The sequence below is a fragment of the Pollicipes pollicipes genome, unplaced genomic scaffold, assembly GCF_011947565.3.
Source record: "Pollicipes pollicipes isolate AB1234 unplaced genomic scaffold, Ppol_2.1 Scaffold_4140;HRSCAF=4873_pilon_pilon_pilon, whole genome shotgun sequence".
Lineage (NCBI taxonomy): Eukaryota > Metazoa > Arthropoda > Thecostraca > Pollicipedomorpha > Pollicipedidae > Pollicipes > Pollicipes pollicipes.
The window spans coordinates 134,234-162,188 of NW_023596438.1; the positions used below are offsets into that span (position 1 = coordinate 134,234).

Consider the following 27,955-nt stretch of genomic DNA (forward strand, 5'->3'; position numbering starts at 1 on the left):
AAGCGTACCACCCTTTTAGCATATTTATTACGAGCAACACCTATTTTCCGCTAAGATGAGTTTATGACAGAACTCCAGGTCCCCACAGAAACAAAAATCATGGTACATACACAATATACTAGTCTGTATACTAAACTCATATCTCCCGACTTGCCATACTAAGATAAGACATTTTTATCCTCGGCCCTTTTGGTGTCTCCTCGTCCGTTTGGTAAGCCATAATATAAATAGATTTAAACATTTCTGGGTTGTCTATGCGAAACATTAGTTGTGATATCTGTCAAGCGTCATAAATGTGGAAGCCATATGAAAAACCGCAATGGTTAGTCCTTTTCTTCAGGCTTGATGTGCCGCGCTTGCAACGATTTCGCCGCTCTCGATCCATATCGCTAACGTGGCGTGGTCACGTGTTGCGCCGTGGTCTGTCGGGTGGTTGTCTGTGGAAGGTTCCATGACTTGCTCGTTTATGCTGCGATAATTAGTAAATGCTTGTGAGATATACCTTAAACAGGAATTCACTCACAGTTTCGGTAAGTCCTCGCGATTCTCCAGGGGAACAGAGAAGAAATGCTGTTGAGACCAAAGACGTGTTACCCGTCCAGCAATCGCCGGGCTAAGAGCATCGAATGATATAGTCGATCATGGATTTCAAGGGTTGCAATGACATTCTTAGATCGATTAAATTACACTCTGTGAGTTTCAGTTAAAGCAGCATTAGTACCTAGAAAAGTACTGTGCAGTAGGAATTACACAATGTTAATGTTAGAGGGAGTGGCTCATATTTGTGTGGGTTTTTAACCAAATTAGCCATCTTGACCTTTTGATGCCATTCAAAATCCTGTCCTTTTGCAGATCTACACCCCTCTAATGTCTGAGCTACACACCAGCAGAAATGGGGAAAAGTATACCAGAGTATTTCAGAGTCACCTTGGCATTCCTGATGTTACCATCTCATCATTCAAATCCTTCCATTCCATATGTTGGTGGTGATGAAGGCTAGAAAATACTGTTGAGGAGTTCATCTGGTATTCTAGAGATGATAACAGGTAACAGATGTGATGGCCACCAGTTGGCTCCCAATCATTGTTATGCAAGATGCAGTGATGTAACCAAACGATGATATATTGAAGAGCATCAGAGAATTATGTGGTCTGGAGCAGTCCGTCCCATTTTTTTCTTTGCCACTTGTTTCCACTTTCAGTCTTGTTTCCTCTTGTGCAAGGTATGATGATGTATGCAAACCATGGCACATTGATCAGCATATTTAAGAAACAGAATTGTGCTACCATGAGCTATCTTTTCCAGTTAAAAACTATAGGTGTAGATCATAAATGAGCTTGTTTTGTCATGTGTGATCCTTGCTTCAGTATCTTCAAATGTGAAATATTCTCTTTGACTCAGTGAACATGTGCTTCTCTGCTAAATTTGAAAAGTAATGTGACATAAGGATGTGCTCATTCACTATCAACATCCTTAAGCATCTATTGTACTCTGGCAATGTTCTAGTTTATATGACCTAAATAACATTTTAAAATTTGGCTATATGCTGTATCAGTATAATATGTGAGGATGCATGAACAGGTTACCCAAGAACTAAGGAGGGCAGCCAGGCATTTGTCATTTTTTGCATTGGACAGCTTGTAGGCAAATGCCACATGCACAATGCAGCATTTTTTATCTTGATATTTAAGCAAATTAATGGCAACATTGATTTTAATATAATATATGCAAGTAAGTAGTGCAAAAAGTGTACACAAATAGGATATATATGTTGTTCATTCTAGGACTATTATCAGCTAAAACTGATGGCTTCAGCAGTGGTGAAATTGTGGTACTATGCATTGGCATAAGTATATTTATGTTTATAGATGTCTTAGGTGCTTATAATATCTGTGTGCAGCTGCATGGGACACATTTGATGATGACCTGTATCTATTAAGCATATGTGTATGTTTATGTATGCCACAGGCACTTATTGATGCTTGTGTGCAGCAGTGTGGGACAGATTTGATGAAAACCTGTATCTATTATAAGTTGTGGTTCAATGTAGATGTAACTCCAAAGCCCCTTTGACAGCTTTGGTTATGGTTGCAAAGTCAAATTGCAGGTGGTATGTTATTTTTGGCAGGAATCTGACTGGTATGGCATATTAGTGGCTTGTATTGTTAGCATTTTATTACCAGACATGTATCCTAAAAATTCCAGAGTGATGTTGAAAATGAAAATTGGTGACTTTGATTGATGTGAAGCTAGGTGGTTCTTGTACACTGCATATTTAAGCAGAGAAGAGGGAAGAGGATGGCCAAATACCTTGCACAAGGTGTCCTGTCAGCACATTGTTGATACAATGCTGACACTGGTAGAAAGATGGTTTGGTGGCACACACCTGAGCAAGTGTGGGAACAGCTAGGCTGCCTGTCACTGAAACTGCAAAAGCCCTGAGCCCTGGAACCTGACAGCAACCATCTGGATGATCAATGTCAGGAAAAAGATGACAATGCCATGACCCAGGACAGTCAAAGATATCCAACACAAGCTGCCAGATCAAGCCTGGAACAAGCCCTGAGACCAGACGGAGAGCTCCGCCAGATGGCGCCGCAGGTGCACCTCCTCAGCCAGTGACTGCCGCGTCCTGTGTGCCCACAGCGGTGCGGCGGGCTGGTGGGGCAGCTGGGCCGGGTTCCGCGCCGGCTGCGCCACCGACTGATGGCGGACTCTCCACTGCTGCCGCCGGCGGCCGTGCGCGGCATGACGCTTCTCGACCGCGCCGCCTTCCGCCGGCCACTGGACGTGTGCGCGCTGCGCGTGCCGCGCGACAGCATCACGGCCGTCTGCAGACTGGTGAAGGCTCAGATGCTGCGCGTGCCCGCGCTGCGGCCGGTGCAGCAGGCCGAGGAGCTGGAGCCGGGACCTGGCGGGCGGGGAGGCGGGCGGTGACGCTGCCCAGAAGGTGGTGCTGCTGGACCCGGGCCAGGTGAAGGACGAAGACGATCTGCCGTGGCCGGGCCTGCGGCAGCTGGGACTGGAGCCGGCGGCCAGCTTCTGCCGGCTGCCGCTGGCGCTGACGTACGAGAACTACCGCGCCGACGCCGTGCTGCGCGCCGTGCTGCCCGGTGACCAGGACGGCTGCACCAGCTTCTCCCGCGTCGGCCACCTCATCCACCTGAACCTGAAGGAGCACCTGCTGCCCTACGGGCGGCTCATCGGCGCCGTGCTTATGGACAAGCACAGTGGCGTCCGCACGGTCGTCAACAAGCTCAACACCATCGACAACACTTTCCGCAACTTCAGTATGGAGCTGCTGGCCGGCGAGCCCGACTACGTGGTCGACGCGCGCGAGAATGGCTGCGGCTTCCGCATGGACTTTTCGCAGGTGTACTGGAACCCGCGCCTCTGCACGGAGCACGAGCGCGTGGTGGCGCTGCTGCGGCGCGGTGACACGCTGCTGGACGTGTTCGCCGGCGTGGGGCCGTTCGCCGTTCCGGCGGCGCGCAAGGGCTGCCACGTGCTCGCCAACGACCTCAACCCCGAGTCGGCGCGCTGGCTGCGCCACAACGTGCAGGCCAACAAGGTGGCCGAGCGCGTACAGACGTTCAACATGGACGGCCGCGAGTTCATCCGCACCGAGGTGAAGCGAGCTGCGCTGGAGTTTCTGACCGAGAAGCCGGGGCAGGCTCAGATGCACGCCGTCCTCAACCTGCCGGCGCTGGCCATCGAGTTCGTCGACGCGTTTCTGGGTCTCTTGTCGCCGGAGGAGCTGCCGGAGGGCTCGCATTTGCCGCTGCGCGCGCACGTGTACACATTCACGAAGGAGCTCGAGGTGGCTGAGCAGAGCGTCCGAGCCATGTTGAACGCCAACCTGGGCCGTGACGTCGCCGAGCACGTGCAGGAGGTGTTCATGGTGCGCAACGTGGCGCCCAACAAGCTGATGTATCGCATCACGTGGGATGTGCCGCGTGAAGTGCTATGTGCTGTGGCCACTGAGCCTGCTCGGAAGAGGCCAAAAATTGACGAGTGATTTTTTTTTTGGTAGATGCTAGGATTTAGGGAAACTGCCTTATAGATAGAGGTTGGTTATTCATTTGGATGACCTTTTTGGTACGCAGAGGTTCTCTGACGTGATTTTAGACCTTGTAATGATAACGCAAATGATCAGTTGCACGTCAATGCTTGTACAAAAAAACCAAGATGGACGAGATTTCGGCCTCAAGCCTTGTACGGGTTTACAACCTGCACGTGGCTGGAGGCCAAGGTCTTATGTACTTTGGCTTGCTTTTATGTTTGAATTGCTATCATTGGCATGCGGTTGGCCATATGCGTTCTTATGACAATATGGATGATTTCTGTATCGATTCCCCAATGGTATCGATGGAGGCTGGTTGGCGTAATTTTCGCAGGCGTTTCTGTTGAAGTTGGCGCATTATGGCTGGGTGGACGAAATGTCGTAACTTGGCCTGCCATTTGTTGAATTCTTGTGTCACAGCTTGGTATAATACATCCAAACTGGCCCCGGTTCTGCTTTGTTCCGCGAATTTTGCCTCAGCAATTTTTGTTGAATCTCAGAAATAAGTACGTGTTCGAGGTTGTCGCTCTGTTGCGCGAATTTTGCCTCAGCAGTTTTTTGTTTTTGAATCTCAGAAATAAGTACGTGTTCGAGGTTGTCGCTCGAGGCGAAGAAAGAGTAAACTAAGGTGCATTAAGACTAAGGTGAAAAAGTTCAGTGGTTCCAAGGTGAAATGACTAACAGTTACTAACACATGTGAGGAGTGTGTCGTTTCGTATAGTATAGCTACCGGCTGGCCGAGTTTTGCTCAAAGCGAGCCTTATCCCATAACCGCAGCTACCCGAAACCATACACCTATCTCCTTACTGCAGCCTCTCTGAAATGTTCTCCCCATAACTTGGAACCGGGAGCGCAACTCTACTCACCTTAGAACGATCAACGGGATGCGAAAAAGTTATGCGCGCCTGGGAAGCCAGAGGTACGGGGTTCGATTCCCCGCGTTGCCCGCCCTTCCTGCCAAGGTGAGAGGCAGGCAACGCCATATAGCCTCAGCAGCTGAGTGCGTCGTAAATCCCCAATGACATGACATGAGAGAGTTGTGTAGGACATGGTTGTTCGTTCGGTCTCTAGTCGTCTGAGGGCAGACACTGATGGTCCCATTCCAGACTTCTCTGAGATGCCAGTCGTATAATGGGAAAACGTAAGCGCAACTCTGTGAACCCGTTCAAGAAGGAGAAGGAGCGGGCTAGCAAGAAGGGGAACCCCATCTACCGCGTGGCCGGCGCCGGCTTCAAGGCCAAGTCCGGCTCCAGGAAGGAGGTGAGCCAATGCTTCGGTGCCGACCGCGCACGGAGCTAGAGTAAACTCTCGGAAGCTCCCTGGGAGTCAGGTGGAATGCTTGTGATTTTGCATCTGCCGGTGCTGCCCGTCTAGCTGCGATGCACATAGCGCTTCGAGTGACGTCTTGCTTTATCTCGAATTTCTTGTAAGTGCCTCAGTAGCAGCGGGTTCGCTGCAAAGTGGTTTTACCTCTTTTCATCTCGCACCACAGGTACAATGTTGTCGAAGTCGTTACGGAGGGGGTAGGGGGAGACTCCCCTCTTGTAACCCCGCAATTCGTCGTCCCTAACGCACATAAGACATGTGGTGCGCATCCCTTGTCTGCGCAGGGCGCACCTCCGTATCAGGTTAAGCCCGACAGCTTACTCACGGTTTGCAGTCGTCGCTTGTCCCATCTGTCGACGCGTGCCATCGAAAGTCTGCAGCTTGTTTACGGCGGATGTAATCCATCGTTGCTTGCCATTTTCGATGCGGGCGTGCTTTGGAAAACTGTCAGCGTCTGGAAAACCTTTCGTGTCGATAGTCGCGGATTCTGTTTATACCTGCGGTTGGAGAAACTCGCGTACGCCGGCGTTGGACCACCCACTAACGGGCATTCGTTGCTTTCAAGCACATTAAGCTGCCTTCAAACACGTCACGTACTATGCTCGAAACAGTTAGCTTCATGAACCGAATGTGAGAGTCCCGAAAATGTTGAGAGGGATGTTCTGTAGCGTATCAGACCCTTCTTGCCTGAGCAGTACGCAACTCCACAAGTGATGTGTGTCAAATCGTCATTATGGTGTACCGACCAGTGCAAAGATGTCTGGGACCTCTGCCCGGTGGTGTAATGCCTGAGTTGAAACCATTCAAGGCGTCGGGCTTTCTTTCAAACCTAGCCGATGAGCTGGCTCAAACTGACTGCAACATTTGTTTCGTCTCGCCTGTCGTCCGGTGCATGTGCCCGTCTCGCTTCGTGAGGAGCTAATGACCAAAAGCGAGCACCGGCGCGCTTGATTGGCTGAGTCATAGGAATGGTGTGATGGAACAGGCCAGTGAACTGTTCTTAAAGCCGGAATAGCTGGCGATTTGCTGTCATTTTTCGTAACAGCTTGTGGCCTTGGTCGCCCAGACACCGCACTTATCTAAACATGCTAAGGTGAGCTGCGGACCTGTGTCATTGTTGCGGTCATTGGGTTACAGTGGCGGCTTTGACCTAACGCTGCGGGAGGCCGGGTGAAGTGGACGGCGCAGGGACGTGGTGACAACATCGATGACGGTCCGGCCAATATCGCCGTCAAAACTGCGCCGCATTCGGCTGGCGGTGTCTGTTTGTCCACCACAATCCATTTGCAATGGCGGTTGTTTGTCTACCACAATCCATTTGCAATGGTCGTTGCCCACGGGCCGATGAAACGGCTGGATGAGGAAGGCTATTACGCCACTTTCGTCGTGGATTTCGTGGTCTGTACCTGATCTGAATATTACATAGGAAGGAAAGGCAGTATTTAATAAAGTTACTTGGCTTAAAAAACAACACAAAAATTACTGATCATCCCTTGATGAATATCCATGTGAGCGGGATTTCTTTTTACAATTCATACCATTGCTCATTCGACCCGTACCTCATCCTGGGGCACCCGTACTCTCATCGTCTCCTCTCTCATGACCTCACCGTCTGCTATGCTTTTCAATCCTCGACCTCTTCCATTCCTGCATTCTGCAGAACTTTTGCTATTTCCAAACCAGCCACGTGCGCTGTGTGCCAAGAAAAAACTCCCGTTTGGTGGTATTAAGTGTCGTTTCGCAACGGCTATGTGCATCGGCCATTTGCTTCGGACGAGGTGTGCATCGTGTACAAGGATTTGGAGCGTAAGCCACATAGCGGCCCTTGTGAAAGCATTGTGTCACAGACGCGGTATCGGCGGGCATATTGGTCTGAGGATGATGAAATCCTGCTGCATTGTACCGTACGACAGTTGTGCAAGGCACAGTTTGTTAATATCTGATTGCTTTGCAGCCGTGATGTGAGGCTGACTATCGAATGCCGCTGGGATGAAAACGGTGCGTCGTTCTTGCTGTGCATCTCCAGTTCTTGTCATGGTCAGCTAGTCACGTTTCAAACCCTCACTGATTTGTCCACAGTATCCAGTGTGTCCATACCGTCGGTTTCGCATCGTTCTTCGTTTCATCAGACGTGCTCATGTCATCCTCACATAATTCATTTACAGGTGAACCTTCACAACCAGGCTCTCGTCGAGGCCTTAGACAAGCAGCTGGGAGAGCAGCAGAAGGAGCTGGCCCTCAAGAAGCCAGCGGAGAAGAAGCCGACGGACGTACCCAAGAAGCCAGCGAAGGCCTCCGCTGCGCTGCCGGAAGAGAAGTCGGTGGACGAGCGCGTCGACGATCTCTCCGAGTCGCTGATGCTGTCGTAACACCGGCTGCACTAGCCAGCGAGCACCTATCGTAGTCAGCACACCGGTAGGCGCCGCCGCGAAGGCAACCCGTCCTGCGCTTCAACTCTGCCGGCGTTGCGCCGTTGCACCGAATCTGCGTCTCAGCAGCCGCCCGCCGGGGAGCAGCGGCCGCCATGGAGAACGACGTTCTTGACTGCCTGGATGACCTGCAGTACCCGGGACCGTGCTCGGAGCCGGCGGCGCTGACGGCGGCGCTCGACGGCGGCCCCGAGTCGGCCCAGTTCCGCCAGCTGGTGGCCTGGCTGGTCGGCCAGCTCGGTCCGCTCTGCCACCTGGAGGAGACGGTGGCGGCCGAGAGCGGCGCCGACGACTTCCAGCTGGAGCTGAGCGGTGTGCTGCGCGAGCTGCGCTGTCCGCACGCACCACTGCTCGACGGGCCGACGCAGGCGCGGCTGGCGGCGCGGCCCGCGCGCCTCCTGCTGCTCGACTTCCTCTGCGGCGAGCTGCAGGCGGCGCGCATGCTGGCGACCGACGCGCCGCCGGCCGGCCCGCCCACGGCCGAGACGCCCACGGCGGCGGCCCTCAAGCGCGCGCTGCTCGCGCTCAACTTCCCCAAGCCGCCGGCGCAGATCACTCCGGCGCAGCTGTTCTCGAAGGTGGAGCAGAAGCTGGGGGAGGTGGTGCGCGCGGCGCCGCCGGCGCTGGTCGGCACGCCGCTCTGGAGCGGCGAGCTCAGCCAGCAGCAGTGGCGCCACCTGGAGCGTATCGCCTCCGAGCTACAGCACGAGTACCGGCTGCGGCGCGAGATGCTGCTGAAGCGGCTAGACGTGACCGTGCAGAGCTTCCGCTGGTCACCGCGCGCCCAGCAGCGCCAGGAGGAGGTGCTGGCGGCGTTCGGTGCGCGCCGGGCCGCCATGACGCGCGAGCCGGCCGTCCAGCTGGCCGATCTGCTGGCGGCGCGTGCCGACCTGGCTGTGGAGGAGCGCACCTGCAGCAGTCAGGTGCGCCGCAACACGCGCACCGGGCTGAACCGAGTCGTGATCGGACCCGTGCCGGACCGCGGCGGCCGACCGAGCGAGCAGCGCGCGCCGCCGCCGGAGATGCCCAGCTGGAAGCCGCGCGACGCTGGCCAGCCCGGCGGCAGGGGTGGGGCGGGCTTCCGTGGCGGCTTCCGCGGCGGCGGCCGGGGCGGAGGAGGAGCAGGCGACCACCGCGGCGGCAGCCGGGCCGGCGGCGAGTTTCGCGGCGGCGGCGGCGGCGGCGGCGGCGGCGGCAGGGGTGCGTGGCGGGGTCGCGGCGGCAGGGTGCAGGGCGCCGGCTGGACTAGGGGCAGCGGCAGGGGTGGCTATGGCGGCGGCCGAGGCTGAAGGGCTACGTAATCGATACTGACCTCAACTAACCGCTGGATTTGACTTTCCACTGGATTTGCCTCTGTCATAAGCGGACTATGTTATATTGAGATCGGCGTGGCTTGTTGTGGTTTGATTTCCTCGTTTGTTAATACAGCGCAGCTGAGAAACACAAGGTTTGGCTGCTAGAAGACCACGGTGCACATGACCTCCAAGCTTGCAAGCATCAGACTGATGACCTTTGGTCAGTGCGGTGTTGCACACTACGTTGAATAATTTGGTGTTGGCGTTTTGCATTTATTTTGTTCCTGACTGGGAAGCAGTGCAAAAGCATTTCCCTCGTTCGTCATAGAACAGGCACGCCGCATATTTTAACATTTTTAGATTTTCCGAAACCTTTGACCGGGAGAATTTTTGTGGACGGACCACACGGCAAGCGGAGTTTCTTGCACGTGTCGTTAGCCCACCACCCTGTCGCGGAATTGCAGGTTAAAGACAGGATTTGGTAGCAAAAGTTTTGCGGGACGATCTAAGGGGGTGGGAATGGGGAGATGTGGCCAGCCCTGTGGCGCAAAAGAAAACTGAAGGGCCCTCCGAACTGAGCAGATCAACGCAGAACGCAAAGATGGACCTCTTCAGACCTCCAGGCCTAGAAGAAGAGCCGGAGAACCGAAGAACAGACAAAAGTCACTTGGCTATTTTGGAGGGTTGTGCCTGGGGTCGTTTTAGAGTCCATTGCGCTTTTCCGCGGTCGTTACGCTGTTGACGGGAGCCAAATATGCTGACTTGCCGGGTATTCTCAATTGCCCCGGGCCTCCGCAGTACCCTTGGCTTCTTCACATGTGGTTGAATGGTCCTGCACTGTTGACTGTCCATCTACGAAGCGTTCTTTGCTCTTTTCGGGGTCTTACCTGTTCGAATACCAAGGCACTCCTTATCTTTACAAAGTCCTTGAAACATGTTTGTTGTGGTTCCTGTCATGAGTAAATTCGAAATGAGCGCCAGAAACCACTCAGTTAAACAAGCTATTGAGGAAAAGGGCAGTTTAGTTTTCGCCTCGGTCTGACTTTCATGCCTAAACCCATGTCAAAAAAGCTTATTTAGCTTTAATGGAATGGATATTAAATGGAATGGATATATGCCTAAGAAACTATTTCAAGAAAGTATGCCCTTGTCTAGCACTCCATTGCCACCAGATTGAACGATTCCCAAGGAGTGGCATCCACGGCCCGACTCAACCGCCGTGGGTCAGCGACCTTGCGAGGTAAATGTAATTTGCTGGACCGAAAGATCCGTCATCAAATGGCCAACAAGTATGCAGAATTTGGCACTGCTTTTGGCCGAACAGTGTGGCAAAATCATTTCGGAAAACTCTTGGAGAGGCGGGGGGGGGGGGGGGGGGGGGTGGGGAGGGCAAATTGATCTTATCCGAGCGCGTGTTACCTAATTGGCATGCGTTACAAGTGATGTTCTTCGGGGTGAGGACACTGGTCCCACTAACACTTGTTCAGAAATGGGTCTGATGGAAGCTTGAAACAAGAAAATTAAGAGTTGTGTGCCACGTACAGTGGACGAAGAATCCAGGATAAGTTGGCATAGACTCATGGGTGTCAGGGTGAATTTAAAATAAAAAAAACGTGCGGATGACCAATATTTAGCTGTTTTTCCTTGGGCTTTGCATGAAGAAAAATATGGTCAGATGGTTGCAGGCAGACGTGTTGAACTTGTGCGTTAACATTGTTAAGACTCGGGCATCAAAGCCTGGCGTTGCAACTTCCGCTTGCCGCACAGTGTCGGCCGTCACAGCTGGCACTACGCGGCGGGAGGCGGGTGGCCGAAAACGACCACGCATTGGAAAATAATGTTTCCAAATGTAGTAAAAACGCATTTTTGGAGTTGACCAAGACAGTATGACACGCGTATTTCACCAGGGATGTTTTTACGTTGATCCTCTGGGCGGATCAGCAGTCATAAATAGCACTACGAACGTTCGAGATTGCCCGCTGCGTCCATGCAGATGTGCGCTCAACACGAATGATTGGGAGTCCACGATGACGTCAATACGTGCGTGCACTTGTGGAGAAGCGTTCAAGTAATGTCATTCCGGTCGCTACTGGCACACCCCAAACCAGCTCTGAGCAGCTGAAATGACATGGCTAACCGTGACACGACCAAAACCACCTCGCTACGACCGGTGGTTAACAGAAAAAACTGTGACTTGATAGCTAAAACAACTATTGATTAAAACTATTACTTTAATAGTTGTCTTCACCCATCTTAGCTGGGACGGACGCAGCATTCTGACATTGAATTCCCAATATTTATGCCAGTAAACTTTTACGTGGCTCGACAAGAGAGGTATCCCAGGTCACCTATGTCGCTTATGCATCGGTGATTGCGTGGACTTAGAGAGCGTCCCACCTTTGGTGCGTGTTTCATCAAAAGCATGCTCTTGTAAAAACCTCTGGACTAGTTACGTCTAATGCTATTATTGCGCTTCTCGCTATCTTCGGCGACGAAAGAGAACAGAGGCGGAAGTCGCCCTGATATTTTTCATAAGCTGGGGACCCGAGCACCCGGGCAGAGTAGCACAAGCGTGCTCACGTGCACTTCAGGGACTGCTGCAAATCTGCTGGTTGCGGCTGAGTGGCCGAAACTAGCATGTTTGCGGGCGTTGTGCAGGTCCGGTCGGAAACATTGGCGTCGGCATCAAGCTGATGCCGACCCCGGCCGGGAGAAAGGGAGACACGCCCTCCAAATTAGGGCGGATCACGAAGAGCAAAAACCCGTTACCAGGTTGCACGATATACGGTAAGCTCTTCACGCCGCAATACTCTCACCCCCGGCTATCCGCAGTATCGCTGGGCAATGCCACGGCAGCGCCGTCAAGACATAATAAGGACATCCATTTTAATTATTTTCGAGTCCAAATTACGCTGTCAACGCTTTGTAACAGCACTCTGCTTCTTTCCTGCAGTTGTGACCAGCGCCGCCATGACAACCACCGTGCACACCTTTACTGGTGCAAATATAAGCACGTTTGTGATTGGCCCAATTGAGCAACGGCCTGTTACCTGAAGTTACCATGTTACTTGCAACTGAGAAGTGCATTGATTGAAGTTTGAACCAGTGCGTCGCATGGGTCACGTGATGCTCCCATTACCAAAGCCAAAATACTCCTCGAAAAGAGCCAATGTGGCAAACGCCGCAAAGGAGAAATAAAAGCCATAGCATAATATTTTGTTGAATTCAGGTTCGTCAGGTTGGCATACACTTTCGTCTAAACAGGGTTTCAAGCTTTTGTAGCCTTTATTACACAAACATTTTAACACAGGATGTTGCAAGCATTGCAGAACACACGTAAAAAGCAAGCCAAATGAAATGCATTACTTTCATAGTGGTGAGCAGGGAGTCAAATGAGACTCCTCGCGTGTGGCCGGCTACTTCAAAATGAAATTTTTACCTGTTCAGAAGAATTTCGAGAAACTGGTGTTACTGATTAAATTGTATGTGTCTGATGTAACAATATGTAAAAGTACGAAGAATGTGTAAAAAGCATCTTTTCAAAACTTAAAAGCCCCTTCAAAAAATTCAATATTAGCCACGCATCGGAGACTAGCCAGCATCGTACCACATTCATAAAGTGGAAATTGTTTCAATTTTTCCAACCACCACCGCGATCAGCTCAAGTTTCAACATCCCAAATGCTCACAGCAAGACTCGTTTTTTTTTGTCGGAATGGATCGTGCTAAAATAACACGCGAGCGTTCCGGTTGCCACCATCAGTGCGTCCTCAGTGTAGTGTTTGGTGTCTGCACTGCATATGATGCTTAATGGCGACGCCGATGTCAGTTCAACTTTAGCACTGCACGTCTTCCCGCGTCAATAGGAGGAGTTGCACTCTTTCAGTTTGGTATTTTTGAAAGCAGCAACGTTCAGGTGCGAATCACTAACGATTGCGATGTGCGTGAAGTCCATGGGAACTGTCACGCTGATAAACACTCGTGTTATTATAATTCTAGAATAGATGATGGTGATTTAAGTGACCAGCTTTACTAATATAGCGAGACTATTGGTCCGGTAACTACTGATCTGTTGATAGATTCCATAAGAAAATATCCAAGGCGCAAAGTTTTCTGAATCGGTCCGGATTTCTCTCAATCCGCACGAACTGATTTTCTTACAGCTTTCGAAAGCAATGTTTTTTGTAAGGGTTGTTACCGCTCACCCACCGCCCGCGGCTGGTTCTGGCTGAGATATCACGTATACAGATATAAGTGTAAATTTATATATGTATATACATACATATGTACATATATATATATATAGATATAGATAGATATGGATCACATATTTGTGTATATATGTGCATATATATATATATATATATGTATATATATATATATATATATATATATATATATATATATATATATATATATATATATATATGATAGCAAAGGAGGCTCTTTGTGTAGAAAACTGTAATTTCCTGCGGTAAATTTAGGATCTGCGCCAGATGCGGGTTGATGGCCGGCACGGTCTGTCCTACCGCTGACGTCAGCTGACCTTTAACGCGATTGCTATCACCAGCTGCAGCCCATCCCAGTCTAGAGCACTGCTAACTGCGAGCGCTTAAAGCGACTTGAGCCCACCCCGCCACGGATGGGTGAATCCCAAGGCAGGCGCTCCTTTCAACTGAGTTTTGTAGACATAGAAACACATTGCTTTCATCGTTTTCTGTGTTGAAGGTTTTCCATGTGCTATGCTATTGCCTAAACCCTTGTATGATTAAAATGGTGGGACCTGCCGACAGTAACCCTTTGCGACTCTAACACGTGCATGTTTGGTCTGATCTGGATTTTAGGTTCGAGCTCTTTCGGCCGTAATCGACCAGCTCTGCTGTGGTATCAAGGACAGGGTAAGCGGTGGAGACGGGCAGCCGGTGTGTATGGTCGCCTCCCACCGAGTCTTGCCGCACTAAGTGGCTCGACACTCGGGAACGCAGCAGGTGGTCGAGCTGTACTCCCCGCCGGGGCGGCCATGACGTCCGGCAGAGAGACTTGTGACCCGCAGCTCGGGGCTCGAGGATTTAGGGTGAAATGGTGATAAGTTAAACAAGATGGATAAAAATGCAGAATGTCCCCCCGGTCTTCCGAACAATACTGTGTTTCCCTTTTGCTCGCAGTTTTCTCTTCAGTCTGCGGTAAGTCCAGTGACGGATCCAGAGGGGAGTGGGGGGGGGGGGGGGAGCAACTTGTAGACAGCTGTTGGTGATCGCGAACGCTGCCCTGGACGGAAGCTAACCCAGTATGAAGTGACAGATCTGGTCAGCATTGCCTCAGCTGCCTTTACCTCATTCCCGGTGAAGATCTCCTCAGGCGCCAACAGCTTTGGGACTGCGGGCACTTCTCCGTACAAACCGGACAGGTTCGACCTGAGTTACCTCGCGGACGTTACAGCAACCGTGGAACTATTCAGGGAAAAGGCTGACGGCAAGCGAGAGGAGATGGAGGGAATCCAGAGATAAGAAGGCGGTGAACGGTACATGACAGATGAGGGAATGAAAGATACAAGAAAGAAGAGAAGTAGAAGGAGCCTGATAGAAGAGGGGATGGAGAAGGAAGGAGTAGAGGGTAACGAGGAAGGCCTAGCGAGCAGAGATAGACAGAATGTAACTAAGGAAAGTGGAACAGCGAGAGAAACCACGGAGGATGAAGAAAAGAGTCCTGCACTCGCAGAGATATCTGAGAAGGAAGTGGATATTAAACTACAAGATCATGGCGGGTTTGAAATGCATGGAAATCAGCGTTGCCATTTTCTGAAATTGGTTGGGGAAGCGGCTGAGCTCACAAATTTAACCTACCCTGTGCTCAAGTCCCGACTACCCCCTGAATTTTGAACACTTTGATTCACCTCCTTGATGTCAAACAAGGCCGTCAAATTGGTCGGTTCCAAAATTGTTTTGACGTTGAGAGATGACTTCCAATTTGAAGCCAACCTGACAGTACTAATGATTATATATGATTCTTTTATAAATTTGGTCCGAATCCTTTGAATGGATGGATTTCTGGGATCAGCGCTCACGCTAAGCAGTGCTTGTTGTGTGAGCCCTGACCCCCACCATCCGATCGCGCAGTTCCAGGCAACGGCAGAATTTAGTGGCGAAGGCTTAACGTGCCGCAATGCTCGGCACGGTCCGTCCTGCCCTCTGACGTCAACTGACCTTTAACGCGACCGCTGCCACCGGCCGCAGGCCATACCTGCCAAGGACAAATAGCGAGCGCCCTAAAGCGACTCGAACCCATCCCGCCACGGATGGGTGGGTCGGAATGCAGGCGCTCTAACCAACTGAGCCACCGGGACGGACTGATGATAATGATGATAATGCTAGTGATGATGATGTGATAATGCTAGTGATGAAGGATGATGGTAATGATGATAATGCTAGTGGTGTGTTTAGGTACGTAGTGTACAGAGGTGTCGCTTTCTAAAAGCGATTGAGAGGGGGGAGGGCAGCCGGAAAGGTTGACTTAACTTACCCCTGAAACCACTTGATTTTTCCCGGATTTCGGCCACTTGAATTGATTTCGATGTTAACGTAAAAAGCTTTTTAGAATACTCTGAAGCTTCGATTTGTTCTGCAGAGGAATTAATTCCCATCTGAAGCGAATGTGATCTGCCTTTTAATGAAAAGCTTGGAATGGGATTTAAGTCACAGAAATAAAAACCTCTGAGATAACCTTACTAAGGGACAACTCATCATTACCACAGTCGCTGATCGTGTTGTATAACCACCACAGCTATGATCATACGACAAATGCACTTGTCATTCTGGGAAGAAATATGCGTTAACTTTTATCTGGGCCACCATGTACTTTTACAAGCAGCCGTATCTTTTATGCATTTGTTAATTATCCCAACCCAGGTATTACGATTTGAAAACCAACTTGACAAACGTTTGCAGACTGGCTTAGCATGTGAAGGAGTTATGATGACAAAAACATTAGGTACATAAATGACACTATTTGGTCCTGTGGTGGTGGTTTGGTTTTTAAGGGCGCGTCAGCATCGGGGCCATTTTGCAACACTATTTGGTGCAAAAGTAATATGATACTTATGGAGATGTGTTTAAATACCAACTACCTTGTATACCAATAGTTAAAGCAATTCTCCTGTATCTGTTTGTCCCAGCATTTTCTCTTTGCTCACATGTATTGGGAGGGCTCAGAGGAGCATGGGGGGAGGGGGGGGGGGGGCTCAGGTCAGCATTGGGGGAGGGACTCATGCTCCCCCGACAGCATATAGATTCCCCTGATGGAATGCAAGACAAGGGTGCAAAAACAGGCGCACTTTTTGCGCTATCACACCAACCCCCCCCCCCACCCACTCAGAAAGCACAACTTTAAGAAAGGGATAGTAGCCCCATTTTGTTGGAAACTAATTTTCGAGGCGAAAGAAGTGAAGAGCAATCAAAAGGAAGGTTAGGGAAATATCCCAAACGACGAAAAATGCGGAAGAGAGAACAAGTCCCCAAAACACGAAGACCCAACCTCAAAGAAGGAGGTGCAGACAATGGAGATTGTCTACTTTGTTAGGAGGGTGTCGTCGGGAGAAACGAGATCTGGCTAAATCGTTTCACCGTGCACGCTAGACGTGTGAATTACGCAGCGACGGAAGCGACCCAGCAGGGTTCCTGTGTGATCACTGCTGTTCAGAAGTTGGTCAGCCCGGAGCTGATCGTGGTGCTGTGTCCGAAGCGTTTGATTGTCCATATCTGGAGATTCCTGATTTTTTATCTCATCAGCAGAGTCGGGATACAGGCACTGTTGGTAGGCTGATGGTCTGGCCGCCTGACGCCTGACTTCGCCACACTGGGGCCGCACGCACTGCCGATGTAGGTGTCCCAGTAACCGGCCGCTACTAATTTCTCCAACTGCACAGTCGGCATGCATCACGCAAGGCTTCCCACCGACTAGGAATCAGTGTTCCACAGCCCAGCGGTGAATAATCTCTACGAAATCGGACGCTGACACCCTGTTATCGCACATGTTCATGGTTTCCGCTTCACCAGTAAAACTTGGGGTTAAGCAGAAAATGTGCACTTCTAAACCGTTTTTAACAGTCTCTACTCCCACATAATGCAGAATACACTTCATTCAGAATTTGTTTGCTCCCAGGTGGTATCAGTGAACACTGTGTCGGAGGCTGTTTTTGCCGTCCGCAGATGTTCAAAGTTCGTAATTCGATGCTCGTAATTGCCCCAACTTCCCGACATATGCGTAGATCAACATGATCGCTGCCCATGCCAGACGCACGGGTGGCAATAGCTGATTTTCTACCCGTGTCGTGCTACTGAACTAACGACACTAACTAGCGCACAAGGACACGGCAAGGGGCAAATATATGAAACACTCTATGTCGATATCCTCAATTCATTGAGGGGTCATTGAGTGCAGAAACCTGCCCAAGATTAGATGATACTTTTCGAATCTCTACGCCTATCGCAAAGTTTGTTTTGTGAAATGGTTAGCTCACCTTATTGACATAGGTATATTTCGGCAAGCCAATTCAAACTTATGAATTTCATTCTTTTCGTGGTAATCACCATAAGGGGTTCATCGGAGAGAGCTAATAAATATGATGTGCTTATTTTTCATGTAATCGCTGTACCTATATGGACGAGCAGCTATACTAAATTACCTGATTTGTGTGACAGCATGTATTGTCTATAACATGTTTTTGAGTACGAAAATGGTAGCGCTATCGAATATGTGTTTGGCTTGCGCACAACATTGCTGAAAAGGTGTAAAATCGCAACCCCAGTTTTCTATTAAATAGCGGTTGGAGCGTGATCTGCCTATTGTTCTCCCCACAGAATGTGACGGAATCGTTGTGTGATTCAATAGTTTCAAAGCGGAGTCGAATCAACTCTGATACCGTCGCAAACAATGTGGATTCCAAGGCCGATTCAGCCGAGCAGCCAACGCATCGCCCCCGTATCCGATTCAAAACAACAACAAAAGATCGGTTCTCGATTCAGAGTCAGCTCCACTGGAGTCGAGGACAAGGCCGGCGGTGCTTCATACGGAGGATGGCCGATGGACACATCATCTGTGCACAGGAAGAAAGCGTCTCTATTGTGGAAGCTGCGCCAGGGATGGTAGATAGCATGTAGCTATGGCGCGAGGATGTAGCATGTAGCTATGGCGCGAGGATGTCATGGCTGTGGATTGCCACATATAGCGTCACAGTCAGAATTTTCCTTAAGGGGGTGGGGGTGGGACCAACAAATCGCCCAGCATCTGGTGCAAACCTCTTGGCTCGGGGAGGGGCATGACTCCATAACCCAGTGTTGCTACGTCCCTGCCTCCGGCTGTGGGCAGTCCATAACTGTAGGATATGCCCGGGGAAGGGCGAATGGTAAGTTGACAGAGCCTGGCTGCAGGATCTAAGAGCAGTGGCACAAGCAGGGAATGGGGCGGGGCACAGAGACAGGCGTCCCTGAGGTCCGGAGGAGCCCGAAGGGTCCCCACAATCAACCAGTGGGGTCCCTGTTGAAGGGCCCGAAGGTCCCAAATGGCTGAGCGGGGTTCACTTGATGGGAGCGCGGCCCTGCGGGCCGGGGCCTTCAGACGGCTAAATTCGTTGCGACTTGCGTGTTCACGATGGATGCTTCCTGCACTGGCTACGGTCGTGGAGGCAAAAGCGGACTGAACAGGTACTTGTGTGAATTCCGTTGTCACGCCATCGCTCATTTTTAATGAAGCACTTTAAATTTTCGTCAGGTACAATCACAAGTGCCTCCGTAAAAACTGGAGCTGCGCACTTGTGGAGCGCGCCAGCCGTAAAACTGCTGAACTAATACGGAGCGATGACGCCAGCAGCGGTGGCAGTTCCATGCCCAAAAGCGGATAGCGATGAGACTGGTGCTTTCAAGGGTTGAAAGCATGCAGCTAAGTCGGGGGCTTAGACTTAGTCGGACAAGGGTTTGTTGTGCCTTGGCAAGGATTTCGAAACAAACCGGACCTCATTGTGGTCGCTGAGACATCATCTGGTGACGCACGTATCAGATGCAGTAGCATGACCAGCTGTGGCTTTTTTAATGGACTGGCTACGCAAAACGAGTGACTTCGTCGCTGTTCAGCTGCGAGAATGTCGATGAGCCTATCTTTATTGCCGTTTCCACTCGAAGAAGTGCTTTCATATCATTGTTAGCCATTGAGATCCACAGCGGTTCAATGCATACCAATGACCATGACTGAATAATGATGAATCGCGTGCTCATAATAATGATGAATCACGTGCTCATAAGCTCCTCGACCTGATAAGGGAATTAGTTCATCATACTTATATTTGCATAAGCACGCAGTGTTTCTCGAAGATTCTACTGACCATGCAACTGACCTAGGTTAGTTGCTGATACCTCAACTAATCGCTGAACTTTTACGGATAGTCTTACTCAAGCGTGCGACCCACCACCCAGCGGATGATGAAACTCAAAGCTCCCTTTCTTGAGGGATGAGCTTCTGTCGCAGATATCTCACGCCATTGTGGTGTGTTACAACTTAGCCGACGACGTGTGGCACCGCCCAATGTTTGTCTGAGTGGCCATGCCTGTCCGCCACAGGCCTCCAATACTTATATACCAATAGTTCCACGCGGTGGTGCTCTTTACCGCGATTCCTTCGTCGACCTGTTCATCGCTCGCGAGCCCGCCACTTCACGACCCGGCCGACCTCAGCTGAACCCTGTTGACCTTAGTTGACACGTGCCATATTTTGACCTCCGTTGACTTCATCTGACCTCACGTGACTCGGACAGTCCGACGGGCGCCTCACGCTCTCATCGAGTCGAGCACCCAGCCGAGGTACGAGGCCACATCCGCGTAGACGCCCGGGACGCTGGACCCGCAACTTCGCGGTCCGAACGAGACGATGCCGATGAGGTGGAAGCGCCCGTCGGGGTCGGTCGCCATCAGAGGGCCGCCCGAGTCGCCTCGGCACGAGTCGCGCCCCTGCTCGCCGCCGGCGCACAGCTGGCCTGGCCCGAGCAGCGCCAGCGGCCTGAGGAGTCGCTGGCACTCGTCCAGGGCTCGCACGGGCACGTCCACCTCCATCAGCTGCTGGCTGGGCTCGCCCCCGTCGTGCGTCAGGCCGAAGCCGGCCACGGTCAGCCTCATGCCGAGCCAGTTGCGCTGCCGCCACTCGCCGAGCGGCAGGCAGATGCGGCCCACGTCGTCGTCCTCGCGCGCGGCGCGGTCCAGACGCACCAGCGCCAGGTCGTTGCGGTGCAGCGCTGGTCGGTGGTAGCCCGGGTGCACGATAATCTCTTCGGCGGTGAACTCCTGCGGCGCCGGCGCCGTCGGGTCTCTGCCGCTCAGGTCGTACTCGCCCAGGCGGATCGAGTGGAACCGATAGTCGGCCGGCAGCGCGGTCACGCAGTGCGCCGCCGTCAGCACGTAGCGCGTGTTGATGAGCGCGCCGCCGCACTTGAGCGTCGGCCCGCCGTGGCTGGGGCTGGTGTAAGTAAGCACCGCCAGCCAAGGGAAGCGGCCGCGGTCTGACTTGCGGCCGCCGAAGATCCGAACGCCGAGACTGACGCCGCAGACTTGCCGTCCTCCAGCAGTGGCAGGTTCGGGTGGCCCTCGGGCGACTGCGTGACGGCTTGGCCCGCCAGCGCCTGGGCAAGCGCCGCCACGTTCGGCGTGTTTATAAAGGGGCGGAACGTTGGCCGGGGGATGCTGGGTAGTCGGGGTCGCGACCGTTCGTCGGGGCAGCAGAAGAGCTGCTGGCCGTTGCTGAAGCCGCACTGCTGGTCTTGAAGCGTCATGATGCGCACGGTCGCTATACAGTCGAACTGGAAGTGGCAGACACCCGTGGTGCCGGTGGAGTCGATGCAGAGCCGGCCTTCCCTGCTGGCCTGTCGCCGGTGCCGCTCGCACGTCGTCGTCGTCAGCAGCGGCGCCACCACCAGCAGCAGCGGCAGCAGTGAGGAAAGCATCATCTTGAAACTAACCCGCCGAGCTCCCACGAACCTCCAGCTCCGTGGAGGACCCACAGCCAATGGGCAACCTCGCCCTTCGCGATCACCCCAGTCCAGTCGTTTGTGGACACACTCAGCGTCGCGTCCAGCCTCGGACCTCGCCGTCTCGCGCCGCGGCGTCCTGACGTCCGTCCGCGTCCGGACGCTACCACGGCGAGCCGAGCACGGCGTAGGGCTCTGGCGTGCCGGAGACACCGGTACCGGGCGCCGAGGAGCCGCTGCGCAGAGTGGCGCCGGCCGGCCGCGCACCAGACTCGTCTTCTCGCCGCGCGCGGCCGGCTGGGCGTCCCGACCGCGCGCGGCCGGCCCGGGCCGCCGCAAAGCCGGTCGTCCCGCGCCGGGAAAATTGGCGCTGGCAACCGCGAAAACGGGTTGCCGGTTCAGCCGACGAGCTCATGGCGGGCACGCCAGGCCATCACGGGGGATATCAATAGACGCGGCGGAACTTATAAACAAAGGATGCGGATAGGGGTCGCCATAATTTATGTTAAACATTTTTTTTGCAGCTTCCAGTCCTCCCTCTCCCTGGCTGTGCTCTTATTAGCTGAGCGAACACCTCTTCCTCGTTACGCTGTCTTAAGCATAACGTCTCCGAAAAATGACGTTCATTTGGTCACTAAATGAGCTGGAGACGCGAAACAAATCACGAGCAAGCTGCCTGTCATTAGGGGTAGCCAACGGTATCCAGCTCAAAGGTTTTACCTTGCTTCTAAATATTTTGGCATGAGTTACCCGTACCTCAGCGTAACATTCCGCTGTCCAAAACCTCCCCTCCCTTCCTCGTTACGCCTCCGTTACGTTCAATCAAGCCCTCAGCCCTATCCGTGCGTAATGTAGTTTATGGTCGGTCCATACCAATACGTTTTGCGCGTTCACTCTCTCCTGGAGATGCTCCGACATAACGGCATTCCTGCAAGCAGTTGGTACGCACCCACGGCCCAGTTAACACTTAAGTTCCGTCTTGCTTAACCGAACATGATACAAGGAAAATAGACGAATGGGATGCCGTGAGGCTTGGTGTCGTGCCACCTACCTGCTTTCCTGCTGGCCTTGGTGGTGATGTTTGACGTTTGAGGGCGCCTCGCCTTTGTGGCCGTGGTATACCCATTGGCAAATGATTGGACACGTCTGCTGTGTCAAATTCTGCGTGTTTTGTCAGCTATTATTGAACGTTCCATCGGGCACTTTCATTTTGGGTCAAGTGTAAACACTGGGGTGGGGATGGGGTGGGGGGTGGGGGCAAAAACATGTTTTTGTGAATTACAAGACACTTTCTGCCAAACAAATTCCTCACACATCTTAAAAAAGCCTGCATCTGTATAGCGAGATCAGGTGCTGGCGCCTCGGCGCTAAATAAAGCGCTGCTGCGCTACTCAGGCGTTGCAGCTTCTCGATGTGCCAGGCGGATGCAGTCGGTGCCCGATACCAGACGAAACCCGAAGGTTCTATAGTGACGGCACTGTAGGCGCTGACCGATGCCGACAATCACCAGGCAGTGGTCATCCGAAGACATGAAAGGTCTGACCTGATGAAAGGCTATGCTGTGGCCACCTGCATAAATTTTACAAAACTGTAAAATAAGATAAAGGCGGTTTTCGGCACTTTATTTTTAGAACCTCTTAAGTTTGCAGTTTTTCGAAAAAAGCAAGCTTCTGAAGTCTATTTTATGATTGTCGACTCTGTTCTATATCCAACAGGGATTGTCATTACATTGTCATTCCTCAACAGATCCACCACTGGCGGTGGGTCACAACAAACGCTTTTATTCATAGCAAAACAGCATTAGAAGCCCAGTTGAGGCCGCATGTTGGTCTTTAGCGAATCGCTTACTCAGAGCGCCACGAAATATTTATCCATATGATCAAACAAATCATGCTGTCATATCATCGTAAGCTATGTGACTTTCTCGTTGAATACAGGCATCAAATACGAATCTTTGCAGGGCGCAGGATACGTATGTACTAAAGTCACTGTGCGTTGACTGAAACTTCAAGGTACATTGCTTAAGATATTTATTTCTTGGGGGAAATGTGGCCGAATTTTTATGACTGATTTATTCACTAGTCAACCTGCGAACTTGAAACAAAAACAGCGAGGAATCAGGCACCAACACCAGGATCTCACGGCGCTATTGCCAGAAACGTCAGCACTGCTCATCAGAACGCTACCGTCAGGCCGCTGTGGCCTATTCGCTGCAGCGACGACGAGGTAAAAAACAAAACAAAAAACAATAACAACTCAAAATATAGATGAAAAAGAAGTGAAATCAGCAGTCATTTCTGCTGTCTGCAATGGCCGTGGTGTTCCTTGGGCTGCATGCCAGGACAGAGAACCTAACCATGGGATGGACTGGAGCAGATGGTCACTTTCGTGCTGGAAGTTGACGGCCCATGGGCTGTAAGACAAAGGCGTGGCCCTAGTTTGTCGGCGGCGCTGTTCACCACTTTAACATGGTACAGCTGCCGAGGTTGCAGTCAGAATAGGTCCAAAGTTGACCCGCAAACCAGACACATGACCATAACTTTCTGCTGGGCGAGCCCAAACATCAAATGTATTTTGCAGTCGCGCTAATTTGGACTCAGCCCTTGCAAATCGTCGTGCAGAGGTCCTCTCCTAATGTTGCGGCGAACTCTCCACTCATTAAAGCACCTCAACTGCAATGCTAAAGGCATGCAAGTGGATACCAAGGAAAAAACCTCGGTCATCTTTCTGTTCTAAATGCGAGTTTGACCCCCAATAAAGCTTCTGCGATGATGCAATGCATTCTGGCATTCTGGCAAGCGGCCCAAAGCGAAAAGTAGACCTCGCCCTTTTTCGCAAGGCACCGTAACCGGCTGCATCTGGTGGTGGATATACATATATATATGTATATATATATATATATATATATATATATATATAACTCTGGTATTAAATGTGCCAAATTGCTCTGATTTGAATGATATAAATGCTAAAAGGGATATTTGAAATGCCCGATAGATCTCTTCAAGGTAGCTTTAAGAACTTTGATCGAAATGTTCGGTCAAATCGGAGGTTTTCTTACCTATCACCGTATGACGAAGTTCAGTCGGTTAACCTCCGCACCGAGCCGCGCAGCTGTCACACGCACCCGTACCGAGCCGCGCAGCTGTCGCACGCTCCCGTGCCGAGCCGCGCGGCCGTCGCACGCCTCCGCACCGAGCCGCGCGGCCGTCGCACGTTTCCGTGCCGGGCCGCGTGGCCGTCGCACGCTCCCATACCGAGCCGCGCGGCCGACGCACGTCTCCGTACTGAGTCGCGCGGCCGTCGCACGCCTCCGTACCAAGCCGCGCGGCCGTCGCACGCTACCGTACCGAGCCGCGCGGCCGTCGCACGCTTCCGTGCCGGGCCGCGCGGCTGTCGCATGACAGCCGGACGACGGCCGCTCGGATGTCGTGTCACCCGCGTCGCAAGAAAAACGCTCCAGCGCTGGACGAGCCTGTTCCCGAGACTCGGCTGCGTGGGTTTCCCTAAACCTGCGCTGGACACGGAACAAGAGCCCACCCCTGACCTTCAGATTCGATACTTTTATGGGTCATGACAGCCGGACACTTTGGCAACACGGCACATGGGCCTCCCACAGTCGGAATCTCTTATATTTTGACGTGCACTTCTGTGTCTGGTGTGTTGAATAGGCGGTCAACGCATCTGAGTATCTTCCAGCACTTATCCGTGAGATGTGAAAAGGACCGGTATTGTGGGACTTGCCAGGGCCGGGATGCATTGTCGAACCGGAATAGCCTGGTAATGAACCGCAATCCTCTCGGATAGTACCACACGGTTAAATACGAGGAAGATGGCATCGGGGTCTGCAAGATTGCCTATCTCCCGACGGCGGATGCCTCTTACCGGCACTTCACCATGTTTCTCCAGCACGACATTCGCGGCCACTGCTACTATAAGATTCCAGCAGGTGAAACATCTGGCAAAGTTTTGGTCGCCTGTGGCCTCACTGTCGCAGCCACTGTCACGACTCCTTCTGTGAACTTGTGAGCTCTCTAGCACTTAACATCACCTAAATTGCACGTCAATCGTTAACTGAATGTCAATTGCGCCGTAGGCACACCGGATCACTTTTCTGGATGCAAAATTTCGAGGCGATCTTTTCACAATGAAAGGGTCTCGTTTTCAGTTAAAATTGGTTTTCAATTCATATCACCTTGGAAGGGGTTTATATGTTTTCCTTGCCTTCACGCTTGGTAGAATAAACAACTAAAAATTAACCATCATGAGCACAGCTCGAAATATTGAGCACCGCCAGTAAAATCGTTGTTTAGAACGATAACGGCACTTAACCAGTATTTGAAGGTCTTCAGCCTAGCATAATACATTTGAATCCTGAAAAGCAGGAGAGGAAAATGCTGAAAAGCAGGAGAGGAAGCTTTTTCCGATATCAAGTGGTTCAGCAAGTCAGCACCAGTGGCAGATACAGAGGGGGTCACGAGGCCATGGCCACCTTGGGCTCCGAAGGAGCCTATTGGCTCTAAAAATGCACATAAGCGGCCAAATGGACGCAGTTTTTAAACACAAAGTGCACAGCAAAGTTGGAGTTCTCTGGGCCTCCAGGTGGCCAAAGCCGTCGCATGCGAAAGTGAAGGGCTCGTAAGCAGACAAAATAATTCTTCGCTGACTGAGAGAGTGGTAATTGGGGAGATTTTAAGGCTCATCACGCTGACCAGAGGCCCTGTGGTCAGAGCCGGGGGTCCTACAGGTCCACTTGCGGGGTCAGTCGATCGCTAAGGGGCCTTCCACGTTGCCCCTGATTTATCTCCATTTTTTTGGAGAGCCCTACGCTGTTTTCGAGGCCCCAACCGTGAACATGCGGACACTTTCGGTCGATCAGAGGCATTCCACGGATTCTCACATTCGCCCGAAACGCTCTCAACGCTATTTCCGGTGTCCCCGTACGTTAACCTGCCGGGTTACTTTTTATTGCTCAAGGGCCCTTCACATTGGTCTCGGGTTCTTTCCATTCGCTGTGAAGGCCCTGCGCTGCTGCTGGGGCCCGCGCCCCTTGCTTATTTGCTGGGGACCCTTCAATCTTCTCGGGTCCTTTCTGTGAACCTGCCCGGCCACGCATGATCGCTTGGGGGGGGGGGGAGGGGGCGCACCAATGGTCTTGGGCACTTCATATTTGCTCGGAGGACCCTACGCTGTTGTCCGGGGTCCAGAGCTTTCGTCTGCCAAGACACGCTCGATCGCTTAAGGGCAATCGAACACATTGGTCTCAGGTTCCGCCCGTTTTCTCGGAGAGTCCTGGGCTCTGACCGGGCCCTACATATTAACCATATCAATCTATCACCACCGACCGTCCAGAGGCTCATCACGTTGATCTCCGGTTCGATGATGATTTCCCTTCCACCTTGGCGTCAGAGCACCAGTCAGATACGCTTCGATGAATTTTTAAGCCCAATTGCCTACAATAATTTTACGCACCGCCAACGTCGTATCTGTCATTTCCGTTATTCATTTAGGTTGTGAAACTCATCATTCTTGTCCTTCACGTTCTTCTTGAATTTCGAATGCTAGCATATTTTGTGTTCCTCCATTACAGCCAAGCAAAACGCTCTGCGCAAGTGATTAGCACCAGCTAAGCACAAGCAGCCCAAATCAGTCTTGAGAACCGAGACCGAGGCCGACATGTAGTTAATTTCTTCATCCACCAAGGTGGGAGCCCTTGTGGGAGGCATTTGAAGTCTGGTGCCCTCTTTGGCAGGGAGAGGCGCTTTACAAGCATTCCCATCTGCACACTGAATCATTGGAGCGCGGAAAGCCCCCCACCTCGGAAAGGTGCTGTCTCGCCGGTATCTTGTTGGCCTTTAAGTTCCGTGGGTATTCCGTCCAGAATTCACCGCGGCAGGGATGTACCGTGATTTCCCTAAGTCTGGTTTTCAGATACCGTTAAACAGATCAGTAGCTCTGAACGTAAGGTTGATTGGGAAGCTTGCAAGACAATTACTTACAACATGTGGCGTGAGTCAGAGGGCAGGGGACTCCGACGAAAGATATACGAGACGCCGCCACCGCGGACTTGTAGTGAGCACAAACACGTGAGGCCCAGCCCGGCGCCGGCAGCCAGTGCCACCGTCATGGGCCAGATGTCAACAAGGACGGTTTCTGGTCACGCAACGCCCAGCGCCGACACTACACAGACCGAGAAGGGCCAAGCAACAGGCCAACGGTGTTTATCATAGCAAGGCTCAAAGACGCTGAAGATAATTTCACACAATGCTGCCTGAGATGTGCGTCGGTTAAATTGCATTTGATTTTTAATTTCACTTCAGATTTTCCGCTACAAATGGTGCGCTTTATGGTTCATTGGATTTGCTCGAAAGCTTTAAAGTGTGACTAAATCGATAGCAATGTTGACTAGAGATACAGTTCGTACAATATGATCAGGCATAGGCGCATATAGACAGTCAATTATAGTATAGTAGCTTTCCTCACGGATACGAGTTGGTCGTCTTCGCGGGTTGATAACAGTTGGTAACAGACGTGCTTGTTTTCGCTATACGGATGATTGCTAAGAATACGAGAATGAAACCTGTTGCACTTGGGAATTGACATGCATAGGGCTCATCAATGAATTAAGTATCCAGCCTCATGAGCCTAGCAGGCGGTTGTGCGCTGCTGGCTGGCCCTGGCTCTCTTGCACTTTGACACTTTTAGCACTTTTATCTGTGCACTGGCTGCCTATGGTTAGAATGGTTCTTTCCGCAAGTTTGGGGCTACCAGACCGAATATCTATTTCAATTAATCAGGCGAATATATTTTGAAGCATTAATATTTTGCTAACTGTGACG

General features: G+C 51.7%; 3 protein-coding genes across 3 annotated transcripts; 2 read left to right on the forward strand and 1 right to left on the reverse strand.

Annotated features, from left to right (window-relative positions):
* The first annotated feature begins 393 nt into the window (after positions 1 to 393).
* LOC119094839 (protein FAM98A) lies at positions 394 to 9,582 on the forward strand. The gene is made up of 4 exons (XM_037217757.1): positions 394 to 530; positions 5,170 to 5,323; positions 7,555 to 8,928; positions 9,578 to 9,582. The coding sequence occupies exons 3-4, from the start codon at positions 7,914 to 7,916 to the stop codon at positions 9,580 to 9,582; spliced, it is 1,020 nt and encodes a 339-aa protein (XP_037073652.1). The 5' UTR covers positions 394 to 530; positions 5,170 to 5,323; positions 7,555 to 7,913.
* Positions 2,707 to 4,333, forward strand: LOC119094838 (tRNA (guanine(37)-N1)-methyltransferase-like). The gene is made up of 2 exons (XM_037217756.1): positions 2,707 to 2,860; positions 2,922 to 4,333. Exons 1-2 carry the CDS (start codon positions 2,707 to 2,709, stop codon positions 4,016 to 4,018), a joined length of 1,251 nt encoding a protein of 416 aa, XP_037073651.1. The 3' UTR covers positions 4,019 to 4,333.
* A 9,670-nt stretch (positions 9,583 to 19,252) lies between the features above and the next one.
* LOC119094843 (CLIP domain-containing serine protease 14D) lies at positions 19,253 to 21,102 on the reverse strand (the record flags this gene model as incomplete). The annotated part of the gene is made up of 1 exon (XM_037217765.1): positions 19,253 to 21,102. A coding segment is annotated over one exon (1,176 nt), but the record flags the coding sequence as incomplete, so codon positions are not given.
* Between the last annotated feature and the right edge of the window lie 6,853 nt (positions 21,103 to 27,955).